This window comes from Pelodiscus sinensis, chromosome 3 (genome assembly GCF_052426305.1).
Source record: "Pelodiscus sinensis isolate ZL-2025 chromosome 3, ASM5242630v1, whole genome shotgun sequence".
Taxonomy (NCBI): Eukaryota; Metazoa; Chordata; order Testudines; family Trionychidae; genus Pelodiscus; species Pelodiscus sinensis.
Genome location: NC_143054.1, coordinates 109060928 through 109086304, shown reverse-complemented (window position 1 = coordinate 109086304; position 25377 = coordinate 109060928). Strand labels below are relative to the sequence as shown.

Sequence of the window (25377 nt, the reverse complement as noted above, 5' to 3'; positions counted from 1 at the left end):
TACTTGCCTCTCCCTCTCTTCCCCCCCTCCCCCCCAGGCTTTGGTGTGCAAGAGGAATGGGAGGGAGTGTCTTTCTGCTTCTTAGTCAGGGGCCACATCAGTGAGAGTTTGGGTGTTTTTTCTTCTCACTTTTTTGTGGACCCCAACTGATTTTTCTGTGGGTCAGCAGCCCTCAACTCAAAAAAGGTTCCCTGTGCCTGCCTCATAGGTTTCCTATATTGGTTACAGAAGACCAAGCTAAGAATTGATTCATAGAGCTTGTCCGCACACAGAAATTGCACTGCTTTTACAATATTGGTACAGGTATTCCCACACAGAAAGGGGTATAAATCATCATATTATAAAGCAACTATATACTAGTACAGAATAACTTATGTCAGTGGGAAAAGAAGTTATGCCTTAATTGAAATAATTATGCCAACCCAAGCACTATATGTAGGGAAGGCATTAGAGATACCCCAGAAAGCTTTATCAGAAAGTCAGTTTTACCATGCTAATTGTTTCTCTAAGGCCAAGCTTTCTACTGGTGAGATACAGAAGGGGGTTAAGCATCAAAAAGTTCTGAGCTGCAACTGTGCACAGTGAGTGACTGAATAATGAAAACATTAGAAAGTTAACAACCCTGACAGGGAGATAGACTGGAGGGTTTAAGAGCTTTATGTTTTCCATCTATACTCCTGATTTTCATGTGTTGCTTACTCAATGCAAAATTATCAAGAGCTCAGTAGTTTGGATTCTGGGCTGTTTTGAAAATGGGGGCATACATGCTACAGTGTGAACTGTTCAATGCTGAGCTCATATGAAAATATGGACTTGCTTGTTTATTGTGGTTTAAATTTTTAATGGATGGCTAAATATAAAACAAAAACCCTCACAAAATGCCTAAAAGACATTGCCACCAAGCTAATCTCTGCCCACATGACAGTTATTAGAACAACACAAGTTAAAAGCCTTCAATTAATAAGAGTCAAACCACTACAGAGGGAATATTTCATTTTATTTAAAGAAGTTATATAGGAAAACAGAAGAGCAAAATTTCTTATCTTTCAATTTCACTGTGTGTCAAAAATGATAGCATACTTGTAGAATGTTGACAGATCTAAGCAGGCATTGAACATATTTGATAAATTTCTCTCATACTGTGTCATCAACAGTTATAATACTATCAAAATGTTTATATTTGGATTGCTGGTGTATAGACACATGGTCTTATACATGTGTTTAATGAAATCAGTTTAAAATTACAATTTCAAAAAGCAGGCATGCCTGTGTGTGCTAGGGTTGCCAGGTGTCCCATTTTTTACTGGACTGCCCAGTGGATCTGGTCAGCACTGTTGACAGGGCCATTAAAAGTTCAGTCAGAGTTGTGGCAAGGCTAAAGCAGGCTCCCTGACTCTGTGTAGGTCCTGGAAGTGGCCAGCACGACCCCATAGCTCCTAAGTGGAGAGATGATCAGGGAAGTTCCACATGCTGCCCTCCTCCCCCCAGCATCAACCCTGCAGTTCCTATTAGCCAGGAACTAAACCCAATGGGAGTTGTGGGACCAGTGCCTGCAAATGCAGGTGGGACCCAGAGCTCCCTGGTCCCTCTGCTTAGGAGCCAGACCTGCTGGCCACTTTTGGGAGCAACATGGAGTCAGGGAGCCTGCTTAGCCCCGCTGCTCCACCAACTGGGAACCACCTGAGGTAAGCGCTGCCTCCCACATCTAACCCCCTTTCCTGCCTGTACTCAAACTGTTTCCCAGAACCAGCATCCTGTACCCCATCTTACACTGTAACCATCTGCCCCAGCCCTGAGCCCCCCCCCCCTTGTACCACAAACCCTTCATTCCCACCCTAGAACCCTCATTCCCTCTTGCACTCAACTTCCGGCCCTAGCCCAGAGCTCCCTCTTACACTGAGCTCCTCATTTCTGGCTCCACCCCAAAGTCCACATTCTCAGATGGAGCTCATGCCCCAGCCCAATGGCTGCATCTAGACTGGCAAGTTTTTCCACAAAATCAGCTGCTTTTGTGGAAAAACTTGCCAGCTGTCTACACTGGCCGCTTGAATTTCCGCAAGAACACTGACTTCCTACTGTCTGAAATCAGTGCTTCTTGCGGAAATACTATGCTGCTCCCGTTCGGGCAAAAGCCCTCTTGCGCAAAAACTTTGCGCAAGAGGGCCAGTGGAGACAACGCGGTATCGTTTTGTGCAAAAAAGCCCCGATCGCAAAAATGGCAAGAGGGGCTTTCTTGCGCAAAACCGCGTCTAGATTGGCACGGACGCTTTTCCGCAAAAAGCGTTTTTGCGGAAAAGTGTCCGTGCCAATCTAGATGCTCTTTTCCGCAAATGCTTTTAACGGGAAACTTTTCCATTAAAAGCATTTGCGGAAAATCTTGCCAGTCTAGACGTAGCCAATGAGTGTGGGAAAGAGTGAAGGACAACAAGAGAGAGGGAGGGAAGAGCAGGGTCTCTGAGAAGGGATAGGGCAGGGATGAGCTCCTGGGAAAGGGACTTGTGATTAGAAAATTGGCAACTCTATGGTGTCCAAACAAAACCAAATGTCAATATTCTGGTTTGCTCTATGGGAGCCTCCCACCTTGTGGTGGAGCTGGATAGTGGCCTCCAGCTGGAGACTGAATATTTAAACTGCAGTTAAACAGATACAAGCCCCATGATCCCAGGCCTGCTGACATAAACCAGCCATGGCTTACTAATTGCAGTGTAGACATAGCCTCTTTGCTTCACAGGAGGCAGCAATGTTGGGAGCTCTAGCTTGGACAAGGAACCAGCATCTTCATGACCATGCCTCCTAACTGCCCAGAGCACACATAGATACTAGTTAAAACATCTTGGATGCCATGTCTGCCCTATATCTCCCAAATGGGGAGCCTTGCACCAGTGGCAGCAAAGGAAAGAAATTCAGAGAAATTTACAAAGCCTCCAAATAGCTCAGTCAAGCAGGCACAGTACTAAAATATGTGAAGAGATTCTCTTTCTTGGCAAAGGATAATGCAGTTGGTAGGCAGGGATCGTTGACTGGTGTACATCAAGTAACGCACAAAACTGCTTAGGTCTCACCCCACTCTCTGCTGATTGCTCTGCTGAACCCCTGAAATGAAAATAACCCCTGCTGTGCAACTGACAATCAAAGATATCAAGCTGAGTATGTCCTTTCCAGTTCAGGCAAAGAGTTGCTCCTTAAAGGGAAAAAAGAAACGGGAGCCATTAAATCAATTTAAGTGCTATTGTGCATATCCCCTGGAACAGTCAACAGGTTCATCAATAATAGCGGCTGTCAGATTCACAGAGTTTGATTGCTTGCTGCTATTACTGGATGCAGCCTCTGCAATTACTAATGCTAAGAAGGCATATGGGTATAAATAGTCAGCCTCACAGGTACACTTCAGAGGGCAAAGCTAAGCTGTGTAGAAGAGACAAAGAGAAGCAGCATATGGTGGGCTATTGCTTTACAGTTTGTATTTTAGCAGTTCCTTTCTTTGGTCGTTCCACAATCACATTACCACCATAATGTCATCCAGTGGCTTTCGTGTCAAATCAGGCACGGTGGCATCTGTGCTGGGGTACCCGACTGGGAGCAGCAAGAGTAACTTCTCATTTGGTGGGCGTTGGAGCAGGACCCTGAGGCGAGGGCCACAGTTCAGAGGCGTAGAGGTCACCGTGACCAGACCCACATTCTAGAACAAGAGAGACAGACACCCAGAGGCAAGGTGCAGTTTAAACGGAATGAAATAAAATGCAGTCCCTCTGAGTTTATAGCTGACTGTCTATGACCATCTTCATCCTGTACAATCCAAACATGCTCATGTGCTTTGAACCTTTAAAGCCCACCTCTAATGTATGGCAGCCTTACCAGCAACAAAGGAGATTTCTTACCTGACTTAAAATAAAACACAATGGGCTGCTGGGCAAACAGCACATTCCACCCCCTTCCTCCCACCACTACCACTGATATTCAGAGGCCAATTCTCACTCCAGCCTCATCACATGGTTCTAACAGCCTGGAGGGCAGTGAAGGAATCAAGAGTAGCTCTTCCACTGCAGGAGCAGCATAGCCTAGCACAGTGTTTTTCAAACTGTGCTCTGCGGAGCCCCAGGGCTCCGCGAGACATCTCCAGGGGCACCGCCAGGTTGACAAACTGGAAACATAGATAGGTACAACACATGCAATCAGTGGACCGCTGGGGCTCCGCATACATTTTTATGCATGTAAAGGGCTCCGAGCCCAAAAAGTTTGAGAACCGCTGGCCTAGCATAAACAATCCTATGCAGCCCAGAGCCTCGCAGCAGGCCTTAAGGCAGATGGTGCTAGGAAGGGACCTCAGTGTTATGTGGATTATGAGTTAAGGCAGCTACAAGGAGGCTGCTGGAAGTACCCAGCAAGCCCTTCACCACCGGCAGCAGCCAGGAGCCTCGGGTCCTTTTAAATCACCAGGCTCTGGGGCAGCGGCCCCCTACGCCTCCTGTCAGGGCACCTGCACACAATATACCGTACTTATTCTTGACATGACCATTTGTGAAATGGGAGTTGGAGAGGGGTCACTGTATGCATTCATATAAAGAAGTGATTTAGGTACAGTGATCTGCTCTTCAAGGTATGGAGAAATTGTGTTGGTTTATTATAATTCCTAATTGTTCCTGATGGAGTGTCCAGCTTTATTATTCCAGATCATGACTGTATGATGAGGTGCAGTGATGGCAATAAACGTTAATGAATAAAAGGCTTTATTTATAAATGTGTTGAAACAGTACAACAGTCACCCACTGCCATGAAAACAACTGCCCTTACAACACCCAGTTACCCAAGAACATTTCCAAAAAACAGAGTGCATGAACAAGTGCAAACATGACAGAAACCCCTGCTGCTGCTGCGTGTCCCCTGGCTCCCTGTTCTCCTTTGCCTCTTGCCTTATTTTTCATGCACTAGGGCCCAGGGGAAGGGGGCGTCGGTATTCACAGGATGGGGGGGGGGGGAGGGAGAGGAGAACAACATAGAAGGCTGAATGGGATTTAGTTACCCTGCCCAGCCATTCATGGGCCACTCAGACAATGAGAATTCTTGACTGTTTCTGGACTGAGGACATGCTGCAAGGGAGTCAGGCTGTGGTGTGGGAGAGGCAGCAGGAGCCAGTACTCTTGAAGCCCTGATTGAGATGAGCTGCTCAAACATTTCTCTCTGCTAAGCTCTATCCTCCTTCCTTAGCCAGTGTCCCTGTCGTAGCGCTGTGAAACACAGCCTGCTAGCTGTGCAGAAAGCCTCCGCATTTCCTCCCGCCTCTTGGCACGCCTGCTCTCCAGTCTTGAGTCCTTCTATTCTAGTTTTGGACCTGCTTGTTGCACCATCAGTTCACATGGAAATGCTTCCTTTTGGAATAGTCCATGAAGGTTCACTGGGCCAAGCTTGTCCTGCACTGGCGTTAAGTTGTGGAGGAACAGCAGGCAACAGAGAGCAAGGGGCCTGCAACAGGACAAGAAAGTGTTGCTGTCCCCAATAGCTCAGTGGAGATGCACAGAATTAATTCTTGTAACAATTTGCACCCTTGAATTTCCACTTTTCACAGTTGAACTGCAATATTTTGTGCAAGGGATGTTTCACTCCACACAATCTCCCTGGACACAGCAGGGACAATAGTAAGGCAAAACATCTAAGCTGCTTTGGTTTGACAAAAATAGCAGAATTACTGGTGTTGGGCTAAGGAGGGCAGTGACTGACCTTGCAACAAAAGGCTTTTTCTATCATTTTAGGCCTTTCACATTTTGGAGGCAGGCCACCACTGTTTCTGTGATGGCCTATTGGCAAAGCTGCTGGTAGGAAACATGCAGTATATGCAGCTGAAAAATTCAAACAGGCTGTCCTTAGGCATAAGCGGCTGAGTAGGGCACCATTAAATTTGGAGCACCACATTGAACGTGCTTAGTGACACAGTAGAAGCAGCCACAGGCAGCACCAGCTCCAGTAACATCTCCCCACGGCCCCATGGGGTCAGTACCAGGGCTCTGATGGCCCCACACTAGATTCTGAGGCTGGCAGGGATCATCCCAGCTGACAGGCCATTACGCACACAGTTGGCTGAAGGCTAGATGCAGTGCCAGTCCAATGCCTCATAAAATGGACAGGGTGCCAGTGAGTTGCCTGAGGTGTGGATCTGGTCCCTAGTCTTGTAGTATTTGCTCTTGAGCTGCTCAACCCACTCCCAGAACTGGTCACCAGTCTGGTAAATTGGCAAATCTACCAGTTTCTTTGCAGTTTACTGGTTTGCCTGGTCACTCTTGCTACTTTTACTGAAGTCTATAGTTTTGCTGGCCTCACACCAGAGATTCATCACAGCTGGCTGTGCTCCCATCAGCATGAAGCAGGGCACTTCTTGTTCAGTTCAGTCTCCAAGCACAGAAGGCTCTCAGTGTATTTGCCAACTCCATGGTCAGAAGACAATGGAAAGGTTAACATTAACTGAGCTGTGGCTGTGCACCAAGGGGGTGGCTTCTGTTTTCAGCTGAGTCAACTGGAGATTCTTAGGATAAAAGATAAAGGAATTTGGCCTATGGGATGGTGGGATACTTTTGGCAGTCTCCCAAGACCTGAGTTAAGTCTTCATCCTCCTTCTCCCCCAAATAATAGGACTTGAGCCCTGGTTCATGACTGGTTGTGGGCTCAGGCCCTTCACCCTTGCAGGGGCCAAGGGCTCTAGGTCTGAGCCAGTCAAAATTTTGTGTGTAGATAGAAGGGGGGTTGGGCTACAGTCTGAGTCTAATCGTGGGTTTACATTACAATACAGACATACTCATACACAATTGTGGAGGAGCAACATCCCAGTGTCACAATTAAACCTTGTGCAATGCTCCCTCCTTGTACTTCTTCCTGTGATGTGTTTTCTTTAGAATGAAGGATTCAAAACATTTAGATTAAAAGAGAAGAATCTGCCAATGATTGACCCGCTGTTATTGTGCCCCAGTAATGATTTAACAGTTTAAACATGTTACTATTTAGACATTTTTGCATGCATTAAGATATTACATTTAAACATGGAGAGACTAGTCCAACAGTCAGATTGGCCAATGAATAAAGCTCAGAGCTTTAAACTCTTTAGAAATAAAATCATCTTTACAAATGCCTGGAACAAAACAACTGAAACTGCAATGCCTGTTAAGTAAAACATACACCTGCTTCTCCCTTCTACTCTCCTCTCTCCTCCCTGTCCCTCAAGTATTGTGCATAACACTGAAACTGATCTTTGAGAAATACATGTCCCTGGGATTCGTGAAAGGAAGTTGTGTTAGAGTAATGACATATTTTAAGACTGATATACTGGTAACCTGAGAACTCCAGTATTGTTATTAGTATAGTACAAGAGTTATGAGTGCTTAAATTGGTGTTTACTGCAGCTCTATTAATAATACAGTTATTAAAACAGTATGCACCTGTCTAAAAGGAAGTGCAAATAGAAAGAAGCACATTGCTTAAATTAAAAACAAGTAGTCTTGTGGCACCTTAGAGACTAACAAATATATATATAGTATCTTCAGCTTTACCATATATATATATATATATTTGCTAGTCTGTAAAGTGCCATAGGACTACTCAGAGTCTGGAATTTTAAAAACAAACATGGCTACCCCTTTGAGATTGCTTAAATTAAGTTCTTCTTAGTATTAGCCAATATGGATGGAGAAAAATTTACCTTCTGAGTTCTGGACCTATATCTAGCTAGTCCATAATGTTGTTTTTCCTTGACAATGCGTGCTATCAATAGATGAACATTTCAGCATCAACTTTTCACTTGAGTGACTTTTTTTAAAACAGCAAGTTAAACTTTTTCAGCTCCGAAAAATAGTATTTGGATTTAATCCAATTTTGGGCCAAAGGGTTAGTTCTGTTCTTACCCAGCCCAACCCAGCTCTAGTTTATACTAACTCTGATCGTATGGCATGGTGTCAACATACCTGCAGCGCAGCAAGGAGAATACCGCAGGCAATAGAAACACTGATCTCATTGTAGTAATGGGTCTTCTTTTGGCCATTTGGAAGCATCCCATACACCTGCTTAAAAATGAGGATCAGATATGGAGCTGTATCCAGGTATTCTTTTATCCAGTTTGTTCTGCAAAAGGGTGATTTTGAAGACATTTATTATGTTGTCTCATTGCTTTCACTCTCATATATAATGTGTGTGTTGGCTAGAATGGATTGGTATAGATGTACTACAGCTACAACAGTTTTTTAAAGCTTCTAATTAGATACTGTTCTTGAACAATATTAAAATGAAAGTTTGTTGGATTTTACCTAGAAAAAGGCCTGAACTAGAACCCTGGATCCCAGCAGACAGTCAGTGGATGGATGTCGGAAAGATTTTGAGAATACAGTGCAAATATATCTAGGGCCCTGCATATCCACTTTATATCCACGGATATCTGCATCCGCACATGTGGATGCAGCTATCCAGAGCTCTTGTTCTCAGATTTAGATGCAGATACAAATTTTGTATCTAGAACCGTACAAACGTGTGGATATCCACTTTATGTCCCCAGGATCCGCATTAGGGATGTAAGTGACTAGTCAACCATTTGACTATCTGATAAGCAAAAGCTTTTGCTTATTGGATAGTTGACTAGTTCCTCAACCAGTCGCTTTCTCCTCCCCACCCTTGCTGCCTCTAGTAGAGGGGGAAGAGCAGGAGCAGGAACTGGTGCTGGGGGGAGCTGGCTTAAAAGCCGGTTTCCCCCAGCACTGTCTCTGCAGGGGGAAGGAGAGTAGCAGGAACTGGGTACAAGCCAGAAATCAGCTGACTCCCGACTTGCGCCCAGTCCCAGACACTGCGATTCTGCTTTTTAAATTTATTAAGAGCCTGTCAGCTCTTAATACATTTAAAAGGCTGGTGCATAGCAGGGGGACCCAGCATGAGCTGGGAATCAGCTGGCCCAGTTTGCATTGAGTCCCCACTGCTGTGCACCAGCCCGCAGGCTCTTAATATATTTAAAAATCAGAAGCTCAGCAGGGTGGACCCAGCACGAGCCGATAATCGGCTGTCCCAGCTTTCACGGGGCCTCCCCACCCCCGGCTATGCTTCAGCCTTTTAAATGTATTAAGAGCCTGCCAGCTGCCAGGCTGTTAATACATTTAAAAGGCAGAGCCACAGTGGGGTTAGCTAACCCTGCTTATCGACTAGTCGATGGAAAATCTATCAACTAGTTGATTAAACTATATTTAAAATCCCTAATCTGCATCCTCAGATATCAATGCCAATATCCACTGTAGTCAGTGGTGCCTATTGGTAGTTTACTGAATTGGGAATTTTTGGCATAAGTTTTAAAGCTATTTTGTGTAGTACATATTCATCCAACCGAGGTCATTAAAATCCAAAAGGGATGACCTACACAAGGATAGGTTAGTCACACTGGATCCAGATATGTTGTTAGAAGAATTTATGAGATAGCCTGGAAGGATATATAAAGGAGCAGTTTGTGAAAAGGTACTCCTGTTTTCCTCTCATCTTATTATGCAAAAAGAAATTTTAAATATGTATTGTGACAAGGTCAGGCCACAGGGCTGCCAAAGAGTGGGGAAGAGGCAGACCAAAAGGGGTAAAAGGCCCTGCTAATTAGGGGCAGAGGGCTGAAGGGCAATTAGGAGCAGCTGGCAGGGAGCTGTCCCAGGAAGATTGGGACCAGCTGACTCCACTTCAGGCCTGCAGGAGGCCTTTAAAAACCTCCCCAGTCAGAAGATAAGAGGGAGAGTAAGAGAATGGGAGGAGCAGTAAAGAAAAGGAGAGAAGGAGAGTAAAAAAAAGAGAGAGCAAGTTCTAGAGCTAGAAACAGCAGGGGAAGGAGTCCCAGAAGGCGTAGCTGGGCTCACTACCCCAGAAACTAATTGCAAGTTCCACCCCCTGACAAGGTGGGAAGGCTGCCTGCCCGCCCAAACACTGACCAGGGAAAGAGGGGCCCTTGCCACAGTACATAGTACATTTGCAGTATGGTCTTGTACCAGAATAATGATAACTATTGTTATAAATAAATGTATATTGTGAACAATTGATCCCCATCTTCTTTACAACAGCCCCTAACATATCTGAAGACTTATCTGGTCCCCACTCAGTCCTCATTTCTTAAAACTAAACATGTTTTTATAAAATCTTTCCTCATTTTCATTGCTGTCTTCTGGAGTCTCTCCAAATTGTCCACATCTTTCTTAAAGTAGGATACCACAATTGGACACAGTACAATTGCTGAGACCCATCCGATGCCAAGAAGAGTGGGACAATTATCTCCTGTTTGACATAAAACACTCCTCTTAGTCTACCCCAGTATTATACTAGCCTTTTTTTTTTTTTTTTTGCAACTGCATCACACTGTTGGCTCATATTGAATTTGTGATCCATTACAACCCCCAGAATCTTCAAAAAGCTTAAAAATGACTATTTAAAGCTGAGCTGAATAATTGTTTTCCCTTGAAGTGAAAGAAAAAAAACAAGCAATGCTAAAATGAATAAAATTCCCTAACAGGCCTTTTCTTCTGTCTCTCTCACTTGCAAAGTTAGATTTATTTATTTACCTGGTCCAAGATTTTTAAAACTAATGATTTTGGCTGCCTCAATATTCAGGTGTTCATCTTGAGACACTTAATAGGTACCAAGTTTTCACAAGGTGGGTACTCATCCTTTTCTAAAAATCAGATTCTTCCAAGATGACCCACGCCAGGCAAACAAAATTCCCTAGTCACTTTTGAAAAATCTTGGTTCATTATTTGCCTTGATTTTTGTACCTCAGTCTCTTCAAGTCATTAACCCATCGGTCTCCCATTCTTTTCTTGTAGTTTATTTCTTCCTCTTCTTCAATGATCTCCCGAATATTATGTTTTAATTCTGGATCCTCCACTACTACAAAGGTCCAAGGCTCAGTGTGTGCTCCACTTGGAGAAGTTCCTTTACGCAAATAAATACAGACATTTAAAATCAATCAGCAAAATGCTAGGAAGGAAATAAAGAGTCAGATTATCTTTCTGTATGCTTCAGGACTGAATTACAAAGGAATGAGAGAGCCAGCTGACAAAACGGGAAATAATGGATTTATATCCATTGGTGTTGGTCTTAGTTCTTTTCCTGGAGACAAGCCTGAAGTTGCTGTTGTAGGGCATGTTTGTGTTGTGGTGCCCCCTGCAGCATCAGTGTGGTGCTGCACTTACTCCCTCCTCGCTCTTCATCCTCAGGAAGCCAATAACTAAACTTCAGGGACTCCTGGTGCTTGTCTTAATTATATCTGACTTAGGCTTGTTTATTACAAAAATTCCAACAAAAGGGTCCCTCACAAAAAAAGTTCCAAGTAGTTTGAAAAGGTGCTTCCGGTTTTTAGGGTTCCTCTACAGCTTGCCCCCAAAACTCTGTTACCAGTCCCCTCAGAATTACTCTCAGTCTTTTATTTTTCTCCTTACCTCTTCTTGGAACTGGGTAATTCAAGCAGTTATTATACTTCAGATGGCCCCACTTAATCCTCATCTGGCAGTCTTTCTGCTGGTGTGTGTGTGTTCCCTATTAACAGAGCTTTCTTACTCCCTACAGTACTGTAGGCACAAGTCCTGCTACGAGAAAGGAGGCAGCATTTATACTGGTCACCCTTTCCCAGCTGATCCCCAATTGGCTGGGAGATTGGGAAATCTTGTCTCAGTCTCTCTGCAAGGCACCCAACCTGGTCCAGGTTCTTTAGGTTGCCTCCTAACTGATTCTCACAGTCAGGACCACTTCTTCCCCCTTGTTATCCCCCATTTCCTTGTAACTGTAATTGGACCTTTTAACCATGCCAGGTGGTGGGATAGACTGACTAGAAGGCAAGTTTAAGAGAAGACAACCCTATCACAGCTCCGATCCATGCTAAATCCACTGGTTAATTCCTGTCTAATGTCGGTTCCAATTGCTCTCTTTAAATCGGAAGTGAGAATTTAGATTTTTTTAAATTTAACACATTTAACATACCTGTCAGGAGGCATCTAAGTGCTGTACAGGATATCAGTGCAAAATATTAAAATCAAAGTAAAAGCATCAGCCAAGTATATAGGCAACTCAAACCACAGGCTTTGGCTTCAGGGCAAAAACTGATGACCTTTGGGTACGCCATCCTAGCAGCCAAAAGGAATCAGTTGTGATGCAAATGTTTGCCAAAGAGCATTCAGATTTGATTTGACAGACCCAAAGGCAGCTGGTGCATGGAGGTGCATATTAAGTCTGAATTTGTTCACTCAGTCCTAATTGCCATGTCCAAATATAATGGAAAGAATGTTTAACTGGTTGAAAAGGAATACAATCAAATCTATAGAATATAAACATTTTGCAAGACTTAAATGCCTATAAGAAGCAAAACAGGTATGAAAGAACCTGATCAGATCTTCATATTGACTAAACTTACCATACTACCCTTCCTCCATTTTAAACACTTTTTAACTATTTATAGGTTTTAGTAACAAATGACCATTTGCTTAAGTTTGATATGCACCATGTAACTATTTAAATATATTGGTCCTGCTCTGAAATGTTGTCTGGAAATAGGTGACAGGAGAGGATTACCTGTTGCATTCCCTCCCTCTGGGGCATCTGGTATTGGCCACTGTAGACAGATATGATACTGGGCTTGATGGACGGTTGGTCTGACTCAGAATAGCCATTCTTATGTTCTTATTTTCTTATGTTCTTAAATTAAATGTTGCTTTGTTTCTTCTGACAGTCAAACAAGAACCAATATTTATGTTTATGTTTTTTCTCCTTTCTCCACTCCTCAGAGATTTCAGAGCACTTCATCTATACTGCAGGCTTGCTCATTTTGTTGCATATGCTGGAACACATTTAGTTTTTTAATGATTGTTAGCTAATTGGAATAGATCGCCGCCATCTTCTTATGTGCCGGTACAGTCACAAAACTGCTCACAGATTTTTCAACAGGTCAACAAATCTGCTGTAAATAGTAGCTCGGATCTTTGTATTACTATTCTGGCTAGAGGCTGCTGAAACATACTCTAATGCTGCTCACAATCTTAAGCTTTTCTAACAGCAGTCAAACTCGGGGACAAGATAAATAATAGGGGTCAAATTCATCCTTGACTGAAGTCAACGGGATTACAATAGAGTTCAGTCTGCCCCTGCAGTAAGATTCACACACAGCAGTTCTGACAAAGAACTTAAATTTATTTCCTAATCACCATCCCATGACTTTGGTCAGGATTCCAAAGGTTACCATGGTAGTCACATCTCAGGGGTCAGTGGTATCCATTGGCTCAGGGCTGTTCATGTGTTTCTGACTACTCATTCAGTGCTGATTCGATAGGCCTACACTTACAGCTAGGAGAATGGTTGGCATCTTTTAAGTTTTAATTCCCCAGTCTTTTCCTATCATTCTTATCTTACACATCTGAGAAGCAGGAGTGAGTCCAGTGCTTCTGTCATTCATTCAATACCATACCTGCTGCTTTGATGACATTATTTATGACCTCCCTGGGGATTGGCTCATCGCTTATAAATCTGACAGACCGTCTCTTATTGAGAAGCTCATAAAATTCCTTTGACCTTTTAATCATTTCATCCTTGGAGTAACGCTCAGCAGAAAAGGAGACATGTGCAATGTTTTGATCTAATTCTTGCCAGTCACTATCAGCATCTGTAAAGAAGGAGAAGAATACATGCACGGCAATAAGGATTTTCTTCTTGCTGAAGGAAGCCATAAATACACTTGACATTAATCACCATAATATTTTTAACCTAAGTTTGTACCTGTATATGATTGGAGAACCAGAATTCCTGGCTTCCAGATGACAGAGAGCATTAATCTCTAGCTCTAGTTGTAAAATCCACAGAAAAAAAAGACACTGTTTAAAACAAATGATCAGGAGCATTCCAGGTCCTAATCATGATTTAGCCATTGACTCGTGTAACCCATCAAGTTGTGCTTTAATCAACGCAGCCAGAAAATTAGGTTAAATAAGACATTGCTATGAAAAAGAGATGCTACATTACAGCTAAGAGTCCATTAGATTAACAAAAATAAAATGGGATTGCTACACACTTTTCTGCAAAGCTTACTGCTAAAGGTCATTCAAATTAACAAAGTCAAGAAAAAACCTAATTACAAACTTGTGAAATTTTCTTTTGGGGTTGAATAGCTACCTCTCTCATTGGTCACATCTCAAACTAAAGGTACTATAATGCTGAGCTCAGTTCAAATGTGACTGTGGTTTCAGTCTGTGGTTTCACAATGCTTTGTCTGTTTGACAGCTGTGGGAGATGGGAAAGGGAGTATCTAGACTTGTGATAAAACCATATTAAACTCAAGATGAAATATTGCTTTAAATGCTTCCTCCTAACATGGAGTAACACACAGTTGGCCTGATTCTCTAACAACTGTTTACACAAACATAACTTTATTGACATCTTCAGAGAATTTATTCCTAATTTACACTTGTGTAAGAGGAGAGGAAAATTGGGCTCAGATTGTTTGGCTGATGGGAATTAATCATAAGAATTTTAGCTTAGGGCTGGCCCAAATCATCCAAGCAAACTGTGCTCAAAGAGTGTTAGTAACAATTCCACTTAGTCTCATTCCTAGAGCAGATGGCCCCAGAAAGTAGAAAGTGTGGCTGTAGAAAATTGAAATTTTTAACACACATTGATGTTTCTTCAAAGCCAAACAAAACACAAAAGAAGATAATGTGGTAGATAGTGGTAATTTTCTTCCCACATTTTTATGTCTGCATGACAAAGTATATCAGCTCATGCATTGCCAGCCTCTTTCTCATTCCCTTTCTTAAAACCTAAAAACTATTCCTACATTCCAGACTCTTATTTGTCCCATGAAATTTTCTATAATGTTTGCTGAGTGACAAACTGGCAGGACTCCCTTTTCTCCCTAGACCTGGCACACAAGAACTTGGGTTTACATGACACCATGTTGGAACAAACCCAGACCGAAGGCACTCCATAAAAATTTCACAAAAACAACATGTAATTAGTTCAGAGAAAATAATGCCAAATAAGGACACCACTGTGAATCAAATTTCAGCACGTCACTGAAATCTTGCCCTTTTTTCATAATATAAGATTTTTTGTTGGCTCCAAGATCCATTCCTACCCTTTTTTTCCAACTATTCAATATAGTGAAACCTGTTTAGCCTCTACACAATGGTCATCCAATATTACTAAGACATCTGTCAAGATAGAGTGTTTAAAAAATTGGATTTTTTTTATGATCTTAGTAATTGTCATTTGGCTATTATTCCAAAATAAAGGAGATACAGCTACCCCCTTGAGACTGTATTGTATGATCTTGAACAGTTTCAAACAGAAATTATCTCTTAATTTTAGCCTATAAAATTGTTATGCAGACCTGTACAAAGTATTTGCTCATTCTATAAATAGGTTAAAAATGTTTTAAAGGGTGGCTTAGCATATGGGAGGAGTTGCAGCCAGTGGCAGCCCGTCCATAGGTGCGAACTAGGCGGATGCCTAGGGCACCAAATTACACGGCCATTGGGGGGTTTGGAGGTGGGGGCGCCGATCGTGTGTTTTGCCTAGGACACCAGTTTCCAGCAGCTCGTCTAGGGCCACTCCTGGTTGCAGCCTATCCAATTTCTTACTTAGAATCCCAAGAGATTCTAAGAATCTGGACTTTAGAATCTGTGCTTTAGACTATATACAACAATATTCTGATGTACATAAAAAGTAGTAATTGCAATATTTGTCCCTTGCAACATTGCATTTACATTTACCATGTGCATATGTTGTTTGCAAGGAGCTGGCACAAAGACAAAGGTCAAAAGTAATAGATTAACATTTTTGCTGGAACTTTATTGATCTTCAATATGCAAAAGAAAACCTGTATGTCAAGGAGAATGCATACCCTTGAAATGTAGCTATTATGCATCTTATGCAAACTATTATAGAGAGAGCTGAGAACAACCCTGATATTTAGGTTGCCAATCATTTTACATTATAAAAAGGATCTGGAATGACTTTTGCTTCAAAAGCTCTCGTATCTCCATTGTTTGCTGCATGTCGTTAATATTCAGAAAGGGAAAAATCCTTAAGCAACAGAGGAGACTCTTCTTTGTCCCATGAAATTTTCTGTAATGTTTGCTGAGTGATGAACTGTCAGGACTCCCTTTCCTCCCTAGACCTGGCACACAAGAACTTGGGTTTACATGACACCATGTTGGAACAAACCCAGACCCAAGGCACTCCATAAAAACCTCACCAAAAAACATGTAATCAGTTCACAGAGAGAAACTAATGCCAAATAAAGACACTACTGTGAATCAAATTTCAGCATACTACTGCATCTACTGACCAGTGTCCTTTGCTGTTTCCATATCTGACCAAAAGCACGTTCACACATCTTTATCATACCCTGGGTATTTCTATAAAAGAACTCAGGTACCCTGATAACTAGTGTTATTTCAAAATAACTTAGTCTGCATCTACATAGCAGGCAGTTATTTCCAACTCCTGTAACCCTCATTGTACAAGGAGTAAGGGAAGTCGGAGGAAGAATGCTCTATTTCATAATAAGTGCTGTGTAGACGCTCTCAATTTCAATTTTGAAATAAGCTACGCAACTGACGTAGCTCAATTTGCATAGCTTATTTAAAGTTAAGCCCTGCTGTGTAGACGCACCTCCCAGAACTAAAAAGACCAAATTCTGCCTGATTTACTTATGTGAAGTCAACAAGAGTTGTGCACACGTCTGAAGATGGAATTTGGCCCACAGTTTGTGTTTGGTTTCCAACCTTGTTCTAGATGTGTGTTCAGCTGATGTATTTGTGGAAGTAACAAGACAAATTGTATTGATTCCTAATACTACACGTAAAGCAACATAGAGATGCTGACATGCTTTAAAGATCATTCCTATTAATTTGTCTGCACTAAACTCATAGACTTTAAGGTCAGAAGGAACCATTATGATCATCTAGTCTTACCCCCTGCACAATGCAGGCCACAGAATCTCACCCACCCACTCCTGGAATAATCCTCCCACCTATATTTCAGATATTGATGCTTTCAAATAGTTTAAAGACCCCAAGATGCTGAAAACTGAAAGGGTTTTGGAGAAAATATCCTGACATAAAAATGAAAAGGACTCTAGAAAACTGCAGTCTCTCTCCTTAGTTGTCTCCTTCCCATGCGGCATTCAGAATTAAAGAATCCCTATCTATAAAATGTATGCACTTATTAGACCCACGGTTGAGGAGATCCACTTGACTGACCTTGATTCTTAAACAGATCAATGAACAGAATGTCAACACTCTTTGCAAGCCTATTGCAAAACCAGTAAAATAAAATATTAGAGGGGTAGCTACACTAATGTGTAAGCTATTACAAGGCATAAATGTAGCCATTAATAAAAGAAGTGTCAAATCATGCAGAATTAATATGAATAGTTCGTGTTCGGCATATGCCGAGGTTTCATGTTGAATAATTCACAACAGCTGCTATCATAATATTAAAAGGTGATGGACCTCTAAACCTTGCCAACCTCAGGGGGGCAGCAGCAGCTTCTGAGAGGTGGAGAGATTCCTTTTAAGAGGTCTTATAAATTACACTGCATATATGCATTGTACCTTTAGAAGAAATGGTGCATGCATTTAATAAGCATATATTGTCAGGCTCATGCTTCACTAAAAGAGGGCCTCTTCCTTATAACTGTAGCACACCCTTCTAGTGCTAATGATTTCAGTGGATGATTCTTAGAGCAACCACAATAAAAACAGCTCACCTTGTTTCGAATGATCCTAATCGGATCCTGTTGCTGTAAACTGGCTTTATGTGCATGTTTACAAAGCAATTTCACCTGCTTACTTTCCACTGTCACAAATCTCCACTAATCTTAACATCTTCTCCTGAAAGTCGTTTCTTCCTGACTTGTGTCTTAATGGAATATAGTGACAGTTAATTGAAAAAGATTATGAAGAGACAAGATATGGATGAGGTAATATATTTTATTGGACCAATTTCTCTTGGTGACAGAAACAAGCTTACAAGTCCTCTTCAGGCCTGAAGATGATATTATCTCCCTCACCTTGTGTCTCTAAAATCCTAGAACCTACACAGCTACAATAACATTTCATAGAAAGATTATAAAGACATTTCACTAGTAAGCTGTATATTAAGATTCTGCCTCTTTAAGAGTTAGCCCTGGTCTACACTAAAGAGTTACTTTGAATAAAACCAAACTTATTTCAAAATAATAAGTGGAGCGTCCACACTACCAAGCCCATTATTTCAAAATGACCGTCTGCTTATTTCAAAATCTGTACTCCTGCTTTCCTCAGGGAATAACACTTATTCCGAAATAGCGTTAGTGTGGACACTCCACTGCTGCTATTTTGAAATAACTAATCCCCAGAGTCATTCAAAGTAATTACTCCCCAGTGCTTCCTGGGGCTCTAAGTCGAGGTAGTGTGTCCACAATAATGGAGCCTGCCTTGGACTAATTTCAAAGCTTCTCCCTAGTGGGGACATGCTATTTTGATTTTGGGAGTTATTTCAAATTTTGTTATTTTGAAATAACTTCCTAGTGTAGATATACCTCTATTGCTGGACACTCTAGTCTGAATTTGTCTCAGCAACAATCTAGATCTAGGTAGAATATCTATAAATCTCAGTGAATTGAAGGCAAAGCATTCTGGCTGAGATTTTTAAAGGTACTTAGGTGTTGTAATGCCTTAACTGATTTAGGAAACTAAATTTCATTTTCAAAAAGAATTTACATACTTAACCTAAATATCTTAGACTGACAGTTGGATTTAGGCTTCTAAGTGTCTAAATCCCATTTGAAAATGAGATTTAGTCTCCTAAGTCTGATAGGAAACAATGTGCAGCAATGTCTAAATATTTTCAAAAATCTGGGCCTCTATTACTATGTATTTCAGCTAATAAATTCATAGTTTACTGCTGTAAGATGTTTTCAGTCTCTTTCATTGTGCAAGGCAAGATTATATGAATATATTTACTATAGCTTTCAACAAAACTGACATGCTCATAGTTCTGTTTTGGGAACAGTATAGTGCCTTGGAACATGGCTGTGAAGGATGCAAATAGGTATTGTAGATCTAGAGACGAAGAAAAAAAAATCTCACATCCCAGACCACATAAATGAGGAAATTTCTAGAGGGAAAGAAATAGATAGAGCCCAGCAAATCCGCTCATGTTGTGGATATGAATGCAGATGCAGATACAGATTTTGTATCCAGAACCCTGCAAATTTGTGAATATGCGTGTTTGTATCTGCAGGAACATTTCATATTTGCTATATCCACATCTGCAAATACAGATGCAGATACAACATTTTGTATCTGTGCAGGGCTCTAGAAATAGAAGAGCAAACAGAGCTGCTGTGCGGACACTCCTAATACTAAGCACATGTACTATCTATATGCCTTCCACTTAGCAAATGAATTGGTATTTGGAGGGCTTCTCTTAAGTTGGAGAAAGAACAACAACAAAAAAAAGCTCTGTAGCATCTAACCTTTTCTCGCCCTGCACTTTAATTCCATTAGCAGCTCTTGTGAGTCCATCCAAGCAGTAAAACTAATTGCACCTACTGTGCTGCTGCTCAAAGGTATGCCATTTTCAGAGCACTGCACCACTTTTAGGCTCACTGAATGGATAGCTGGATGAATGGATGGATGGCCAAGCAAGTGCTAGTGTTAGCCTAATGGATTTAAAGAATGTCATTTGACTCTTATGGCATGCTGATTTAGAAAAGCACTACTTAAGTGCAGTTTGCTTTGTGTCCAGGCAACTTACCCCCAGTTTGTTAAAAAAGCAAGTCATGGTCCAGTATAGACCAAGCTTGGACTGTACTGAGCTGTATGGCTCCACATCTCTCTTACTTTCCGGTTCACAAAAGAAGATTGTGTTTCCTTCTGCCTTGCTGTGTGCTAGATAGCATTGGACATTTTTCCATCAGACTAGCATCATATTATTTTCCCTTCTTCCTACTGCAGAAAGTGTGGTCCCTTGTTCATAACATGGTAAAGCAGCTTGTTTGTACTACAGCCTCCTTCATTGCTACCAGTGGTGGAGAATTGCTGGTCTGTTTTCCTGATGCGTATTTTACACCAAGTTGCTTCTCAAATATGGCTGGACAAGAAGGATATTCCCCCTTGCCCTCCACAAACTGATAGTTTCTTTATTTGTCCAAGTACCTTTTCTGAAACCAGCATAACTATTTTTGGTGTGATTTATTTTTACAGAAATAGTTATAGGCCAGGTCTACACTTACAATTTTATTGACATAACTATGCCAGTCAAAAGTTTGAAACAGCCACGCTCCATAACCAATACAGGCAGTCCCTGGGTTACGTACAAGATAGGGACTGTAGGTTTGTTCTTAAGTTGAATCTGTAAGTAAGTCGGAACTGGCGTCCAGATTCAGCCGCTGCTGAAACTGACCAGCGGCTGACTACAGGAAGCCCGAGGCAGAGTTGCTCTGCCCCGGGCTTCCTGGAATCAGCCGCTGATCAGTTTCAACAGCGGCTGAATCTGGACGCCAGTTCTGACTTACATACAGATTCAACTTAAGAACCCCAGGCGTCCCCAAGTCAGCTGCTGCTGAAACTGATCAGCAGCTGATTCCAGGAAGCCCGGGGCAGAGCAACTCTGCCTCGGGCTTCCTGTAGTCAGCGCTGGTCAGTTTCAGCAGCGTCTGACTTGGGGATGCCTGGGGCAGAGCAGCTGGGGTGCTGCTGGGTTGCTCCAGTAGCGCCGCTCCTCGGCGCTACTGGACCAACCCAGCAGCACCCCAGCTGCTCTGCCCCGCCGGGTTGGTCCAGTAGCGCCCAGAGCGGCGCTACGGGACCAACCAGCAGCGCCCCAGCTGCTCTACCACAGGCGTCCGGAGAAAAGCCTGGTCTGCTGGGGGGGGGGAGGGCACACTATCTGCGACCCTTCCCCCAGTAGACCAGGGAGACGCAGGCAGAGGACTGAGACGCACCACGGTCCCGCCACCCGGATCCTCTGCGGCTTTGCTCCGCATCTCCCTGGTCTACTGGAGACCAGCAGACCAGGGAGACAGAGAGCAAAGCCTCGGAGGACGCCGGCAGCGGGACAGCCGCGGCGCGTCTGGGCTGTCCCGCTGCCCGCGTGCTCCGCGGCTTTGTTCAGATTCTCTCTGGTCTGCTGGGGGGGCTTCCCCCCCCCCCCCAGCAGACCAGGGAGACGCGGAGCAGCTTTTCTCGCCCTGGAGGACGCGGGCTGCAGGACCGCGGCGCATCTGGGCCTCCCGCCGCTCCCGTCCTCCGGGGCGAGAAAAACCCCGTTCGTAACTGCAGATCCGACATAAGTCGGATCTGCGTAATTCGGGGACTGCCTGTATAGCGAAGCAGCACAATACCTAGCATAGATGCAGCTATGTCGATGGACGAGAGACTGTCAGTTTAGCTAGTGTCATTTGAGGAGGTTGTGTTATTATGCTGCATACATGTCCGGCTAATATATCTATACTGGCAAATCATTTGTAGTGTAGGCAGGGCACCAGCATAAATATAGCTATACTGGTCTAAGACACCTTTATGCAGATACCACTGCAGCCACTCTAGGGAAGTTAACCTGCAGTAGCTATATTAGGACAGTTATACCGGGGCAATTTCTAGTGTTGACATAATCTTAGAACTACTTGGTCCCATTCAGCTAAGACTTTCCACAAAACAAATTCTCCTGTAACTACAGGTCAGACCTGAGATATTTCAGGTAGAAATGAGCCTAAGTCAGTGAGTGAAGTTATTTAAATAAAATAAAGTTTATAGTCAATGTAAGTTTTACTACCGACTTGGGAGTATGATCTGACCTTTAATTATGGCATTATTAGCTCAATAAATCACTACAGGGAAAGCCATATTCTTATCTCAGTTGTACCTAAGTCATGCAGGTTTCCATGTGAAGCAGAGCAGAATTTTCTCAGAGAATGTTACATCTTTGTTCTTTTAACTTCTCTGGAGATAAAAACAGGTGCGTGTTTTCCAGAGACATTGGACTTTAAACTGTACTGTACATAGAGGAGTGATTGCTTGTTGTTCAAAAGTGAAAAAATCCTGCAATACCGGGGTGGATGTTTATTGTGTTATAGTTAGAGTAAGCAGAGGACAGTTATCTAAAAATCTTCCTTTTTGTAACAAGACAAAAATATGTGTTGTGTATGAAAGTTGATTTTAATTAACCTGAATATTTTGAACAATATTTTAAGGTGACCCATTTTAAATTACTGGTATTTTTTTAAAAAAAGAAAAGAGAAGCATGTAAAAGTGTAAAAAATATAAAACATTTTAAATATGACACTTTGGCACTAAATCCCCTCTTGAAGGATTTAAAATGTTTTTTCTCGTTTAGAAAATGTACATTTTAAACTGATGGAGCCATGCGCACTCCAAAGTGCCACACCGGGAATTCACATATCACTTTAATTAGCCACAGGGATTTTAATTTGCCACAGTTTAATTAGAAAATTCAAGCATAAAATGATAAAGGGAGAGGACTTTATTAATTTTGTAGAGGATTAGGTTTTACTTTGTGTAAGGAGGATATGGTAGATGAAGTGATTATTGTAAAAAGTTATAGATAATTTAGGAAACAGTGACTTATAACTTAATGAGGTTCCATTATTGAGATTTTGGATATACATACTAGTAAATTAAACTTTAAAAAGTTTGTCAAATAGACAGGTAATATGCATTAGCAACAGGCAAAGGAGCAGAAAAGTGGTTGAAGTTTGAAGAGCTGGAGACGTGGGCTCTGAGACAGCATGTATCATTATGAGATAAAATCCTAAACTTAAAGCTTTAAACCCATAGTGACTGAAACAGTTGTTACATCAAATGAGAGTTTTTACAAGAGCTCTAAAATTACAGAGAGCAAAAATCTGCAGCATTAATTTAAGAAGAAACATACATTCAAAAAGCACAAAGGAGAAAGTGAACATTTTGTATGCATATTCACTTATGTACCAATTCTGCATCAGGATAGACCAGAGAGTGAGTCCACACAGGTACTGGAACCTTCACTAATGGCTCCCAGTGTGAAATCAATACCACATTTTGTTGGTTCAAATTCTCTGCCTGCCTATTTCTGGAAAAATCTGACCATCTCTGTACTTCCAAGCAGATACCAGTCCTACAGTCCTAACATAAGGGTATCAATGTAAGCTATGTGTGCACTACGACTAAACAGTTGAGCCACTTATACAATTAAAGAAGATTTTCATTTTAAAAAATGTTATATATTTATGCTTTCATAAACAACAGGTGGAAATGAGCCAACAGATCTGACAAAATTTTGGCTTCAATTATGACAACAATGCTCATAATGTTATAATGTATGTATATATACAGTCCGGAGTATATCTATTCACATGTCCCAAGATCTATATACAGAGATCATCTATTCACATGTCCCAAGATCTATATTCAGATCGCCCTCTTCCATAGAGATAGTGCATCTGCCTGCTCTTTCCTCAGACCCCAAGTAAAGCAGGTTCAGAAGACACTACATCCCTAAAGCTTTCTTTTGCATGGGAACCTGTCATAGGGGGTGCATGCTGCATCAGACACTAGCTACAAAATCTGATGACCCAAAGGGATCTAGAGAATTGCAGGCTGGCCCATTAGCTTGTTTCATTGGGGATCAAGACCTACCCCCCAGTAAAAGGTATGGGAATAAAACTCCAGCAGAGGAATTAATGGGCATTTTCTCTTCTTTGACCCCCACCTCCTTTACAATTTTTTTCCTGCAGGAGCAAGCAATCTTACCCACAATTAATTATTTAAGATAATCCTATTGCCCAGTATTAACTATGTTTGGATGATCTGACTTAAAGAACTGCAGTGCACTGTAGCTGCAAAGTTGTGTGTGCGGACTAACTCTGTCTCAGTTTAGAGGATCATTTCTTCCTTATTCATACTGACAGATGAAAATTAGACACAAAAATGCTTAGTGGGATTCTGTTTTCCTTACCTTCTTCATCTACATGAAGGTCAGTGCTGTCTCTTAGGTCGTCATCAACCCATGGGCGAGATTCAGACTTACTTTTAGTCTCACTCTTCCCTTTTTTGCTGCTTTTCCTGTTGCTTTTCAGTATTATGCCAATTAGAACACATATAATTGCTACAAAGACTGGTGTTAGGGGAGAAAAGAATTCCATGGCCTGCAGTTTAATTTAGAAGGGTATACTCTCCCTTTCCCTGATAGTTTCTTTTACAAAGAGAAAGAAACTGGGGGTTGGTTGGAGGTTGATAAGCAAAAAGGGGTGGAACAAAACATGTAGTGAGAGAGAGGAAAGTTCAACTCTCTAATTCTGTTGTTTTCCCAGAAGCAAACGCTCCTTGTGGCTGCAGCTCTGTAGTATACTTCATTTGCTGGCACCCTCTTTAAAATCTGACATAGTCGGTCAGTTTTCAAACTACTGGATCTCAACTCTCTCTCACCAGGCTCTTAGCAATGTCTTTGCAGTGCTTGTGTCATAGTTAGGGAATGGTGGGAATCCTGGTGCTATCACAATTGCTCTTTATTTTGTTTTCTATGACCTTTCTTTTGATTTTGTGCAGCGGCAAAGCCAACTTTATTTAGGTATTTCTTTATCAGTTTATTTAATATGGGGGATAGAGTTAAATTGGAGTTAAACTGCTGAATATCACTTGAATGAGCAGTTGTATGCCATGACTAAATTTGTCCACTTCCAATAAAGTGAGGTACATGAGCTCCAGTCCAATTACAATTTTTCTTTTATTTATCAATGCAATTCCTACATAGCTGGGGAGGCAGCTATATCCCCCCCGCCTTCCCTCTCTTCCACCAGCCATATACACCTGTGTTATGGTCTTGTCTTCTGTTTGTTTTATTTCAGTATTGCAAACCCCAAGCATGCAAAAAGTTATAAGGCAGCCTCCACCCCAAAAAATTGAGATTAAAATAATCTGTAGGTTTTATCTCCTTTCTGAGAGTTTAGTTTTCAGTGTTTCAGCTTCAATTTTATTACAATCCTTAGGGCTAGAAGCATACTTCTCCCAATTCATAGATTCTGTGGCCAGAAGAGATTCTTGTCATCATTTAGTCCAATGGTGGGGAACCTATGACCCAGCCTGCAATTTGCCTTGATCCAGCCTGCGGGATTTGGGGCCATAATTGTGGGTCTCTCTCCAGATACCACCACTGTCATTCCCATTGGCCAGGAATCTCAGTCAATGGGAGCAGTGTGGGGGGGATGAAGCCTGCAGAGAGGGCATTTCTGCCGATACCCATGCCCTCCGGGAACTGTACCAGATAGGCTGCCAATCCCCTGCCCACACCCTACACACCTCCACCTCACTTCTGAACCCTCCCTTCCTTCTAGACCCCACATCACCCAAGTTTGTTCCTGCA

General features: G+C 42.1%; 1 protein-coding gene across 2 annotated transcripts; it reads right to left on the bottom strand.

The window, feature by feature from the left end:
* Positions 1-980: 980 nt before the first annotated feature.
* On the bottom strand, positions 981-24244 carry IYD (iodotyrosine deiodinase). 2 transcript variants are annotated; one of them, XM_006114962.5, is made up of 5 exons: positions 23974-24242; positions 13439-13633; positions 10758-10917; positions 7944-8100; positions 981-3679 (listed from the first exon to the last, which is right to left on the bottom strand). In XM_006114962.5, the coding sequence occupies exons 1-5, from the start codon at positions 24158-24160 to the stop codon at positions 3497-3499; spliced, it is 882 nt and encodes a 293-aa protein (XP_006115024.2). In that variant the 5' UTR covers positions 24161-24242; the 3' UTR covers positions 981-3496. The 2 variants fall into 2 exon arrangements, with proteins under 2 accessions (XP_006115024.2, XP_075780544.2); XM_075924429.2 differs by lacking the exon at positions 981-3679 and adding an exon at positions 4507-5460 and having other exon boundaries at positions 23974-24244.
* Positions 24245-25377: the final 1133 nt, after the last annotated feature.

Excerpts from the sequence above, each read along its gene's own strand:
- IYD (XM_006114962.5), bottom strand. The coding sequence starts at position 24,160 with ATGGAATTCTTTTCTCCCCTAACACCAGTCTTTGTAGCAATTATATGT. Across the intron at positions 13,634-23,973 it reads CCTTCATGTAGATGAAGAAG|ATGCTGATAGTGACTGGCAA; the intron begins GTAAGGAAAACA and ends CCTTCTTTACAG. Across the intron at positions 10,918-13,438 it reads TAATGTCATCAAAGCAGCAG|GAACTTCTCCAAGTGGAGCA; the intron begins GTATGGTATTGA and ends ATTTGCGTAAAG.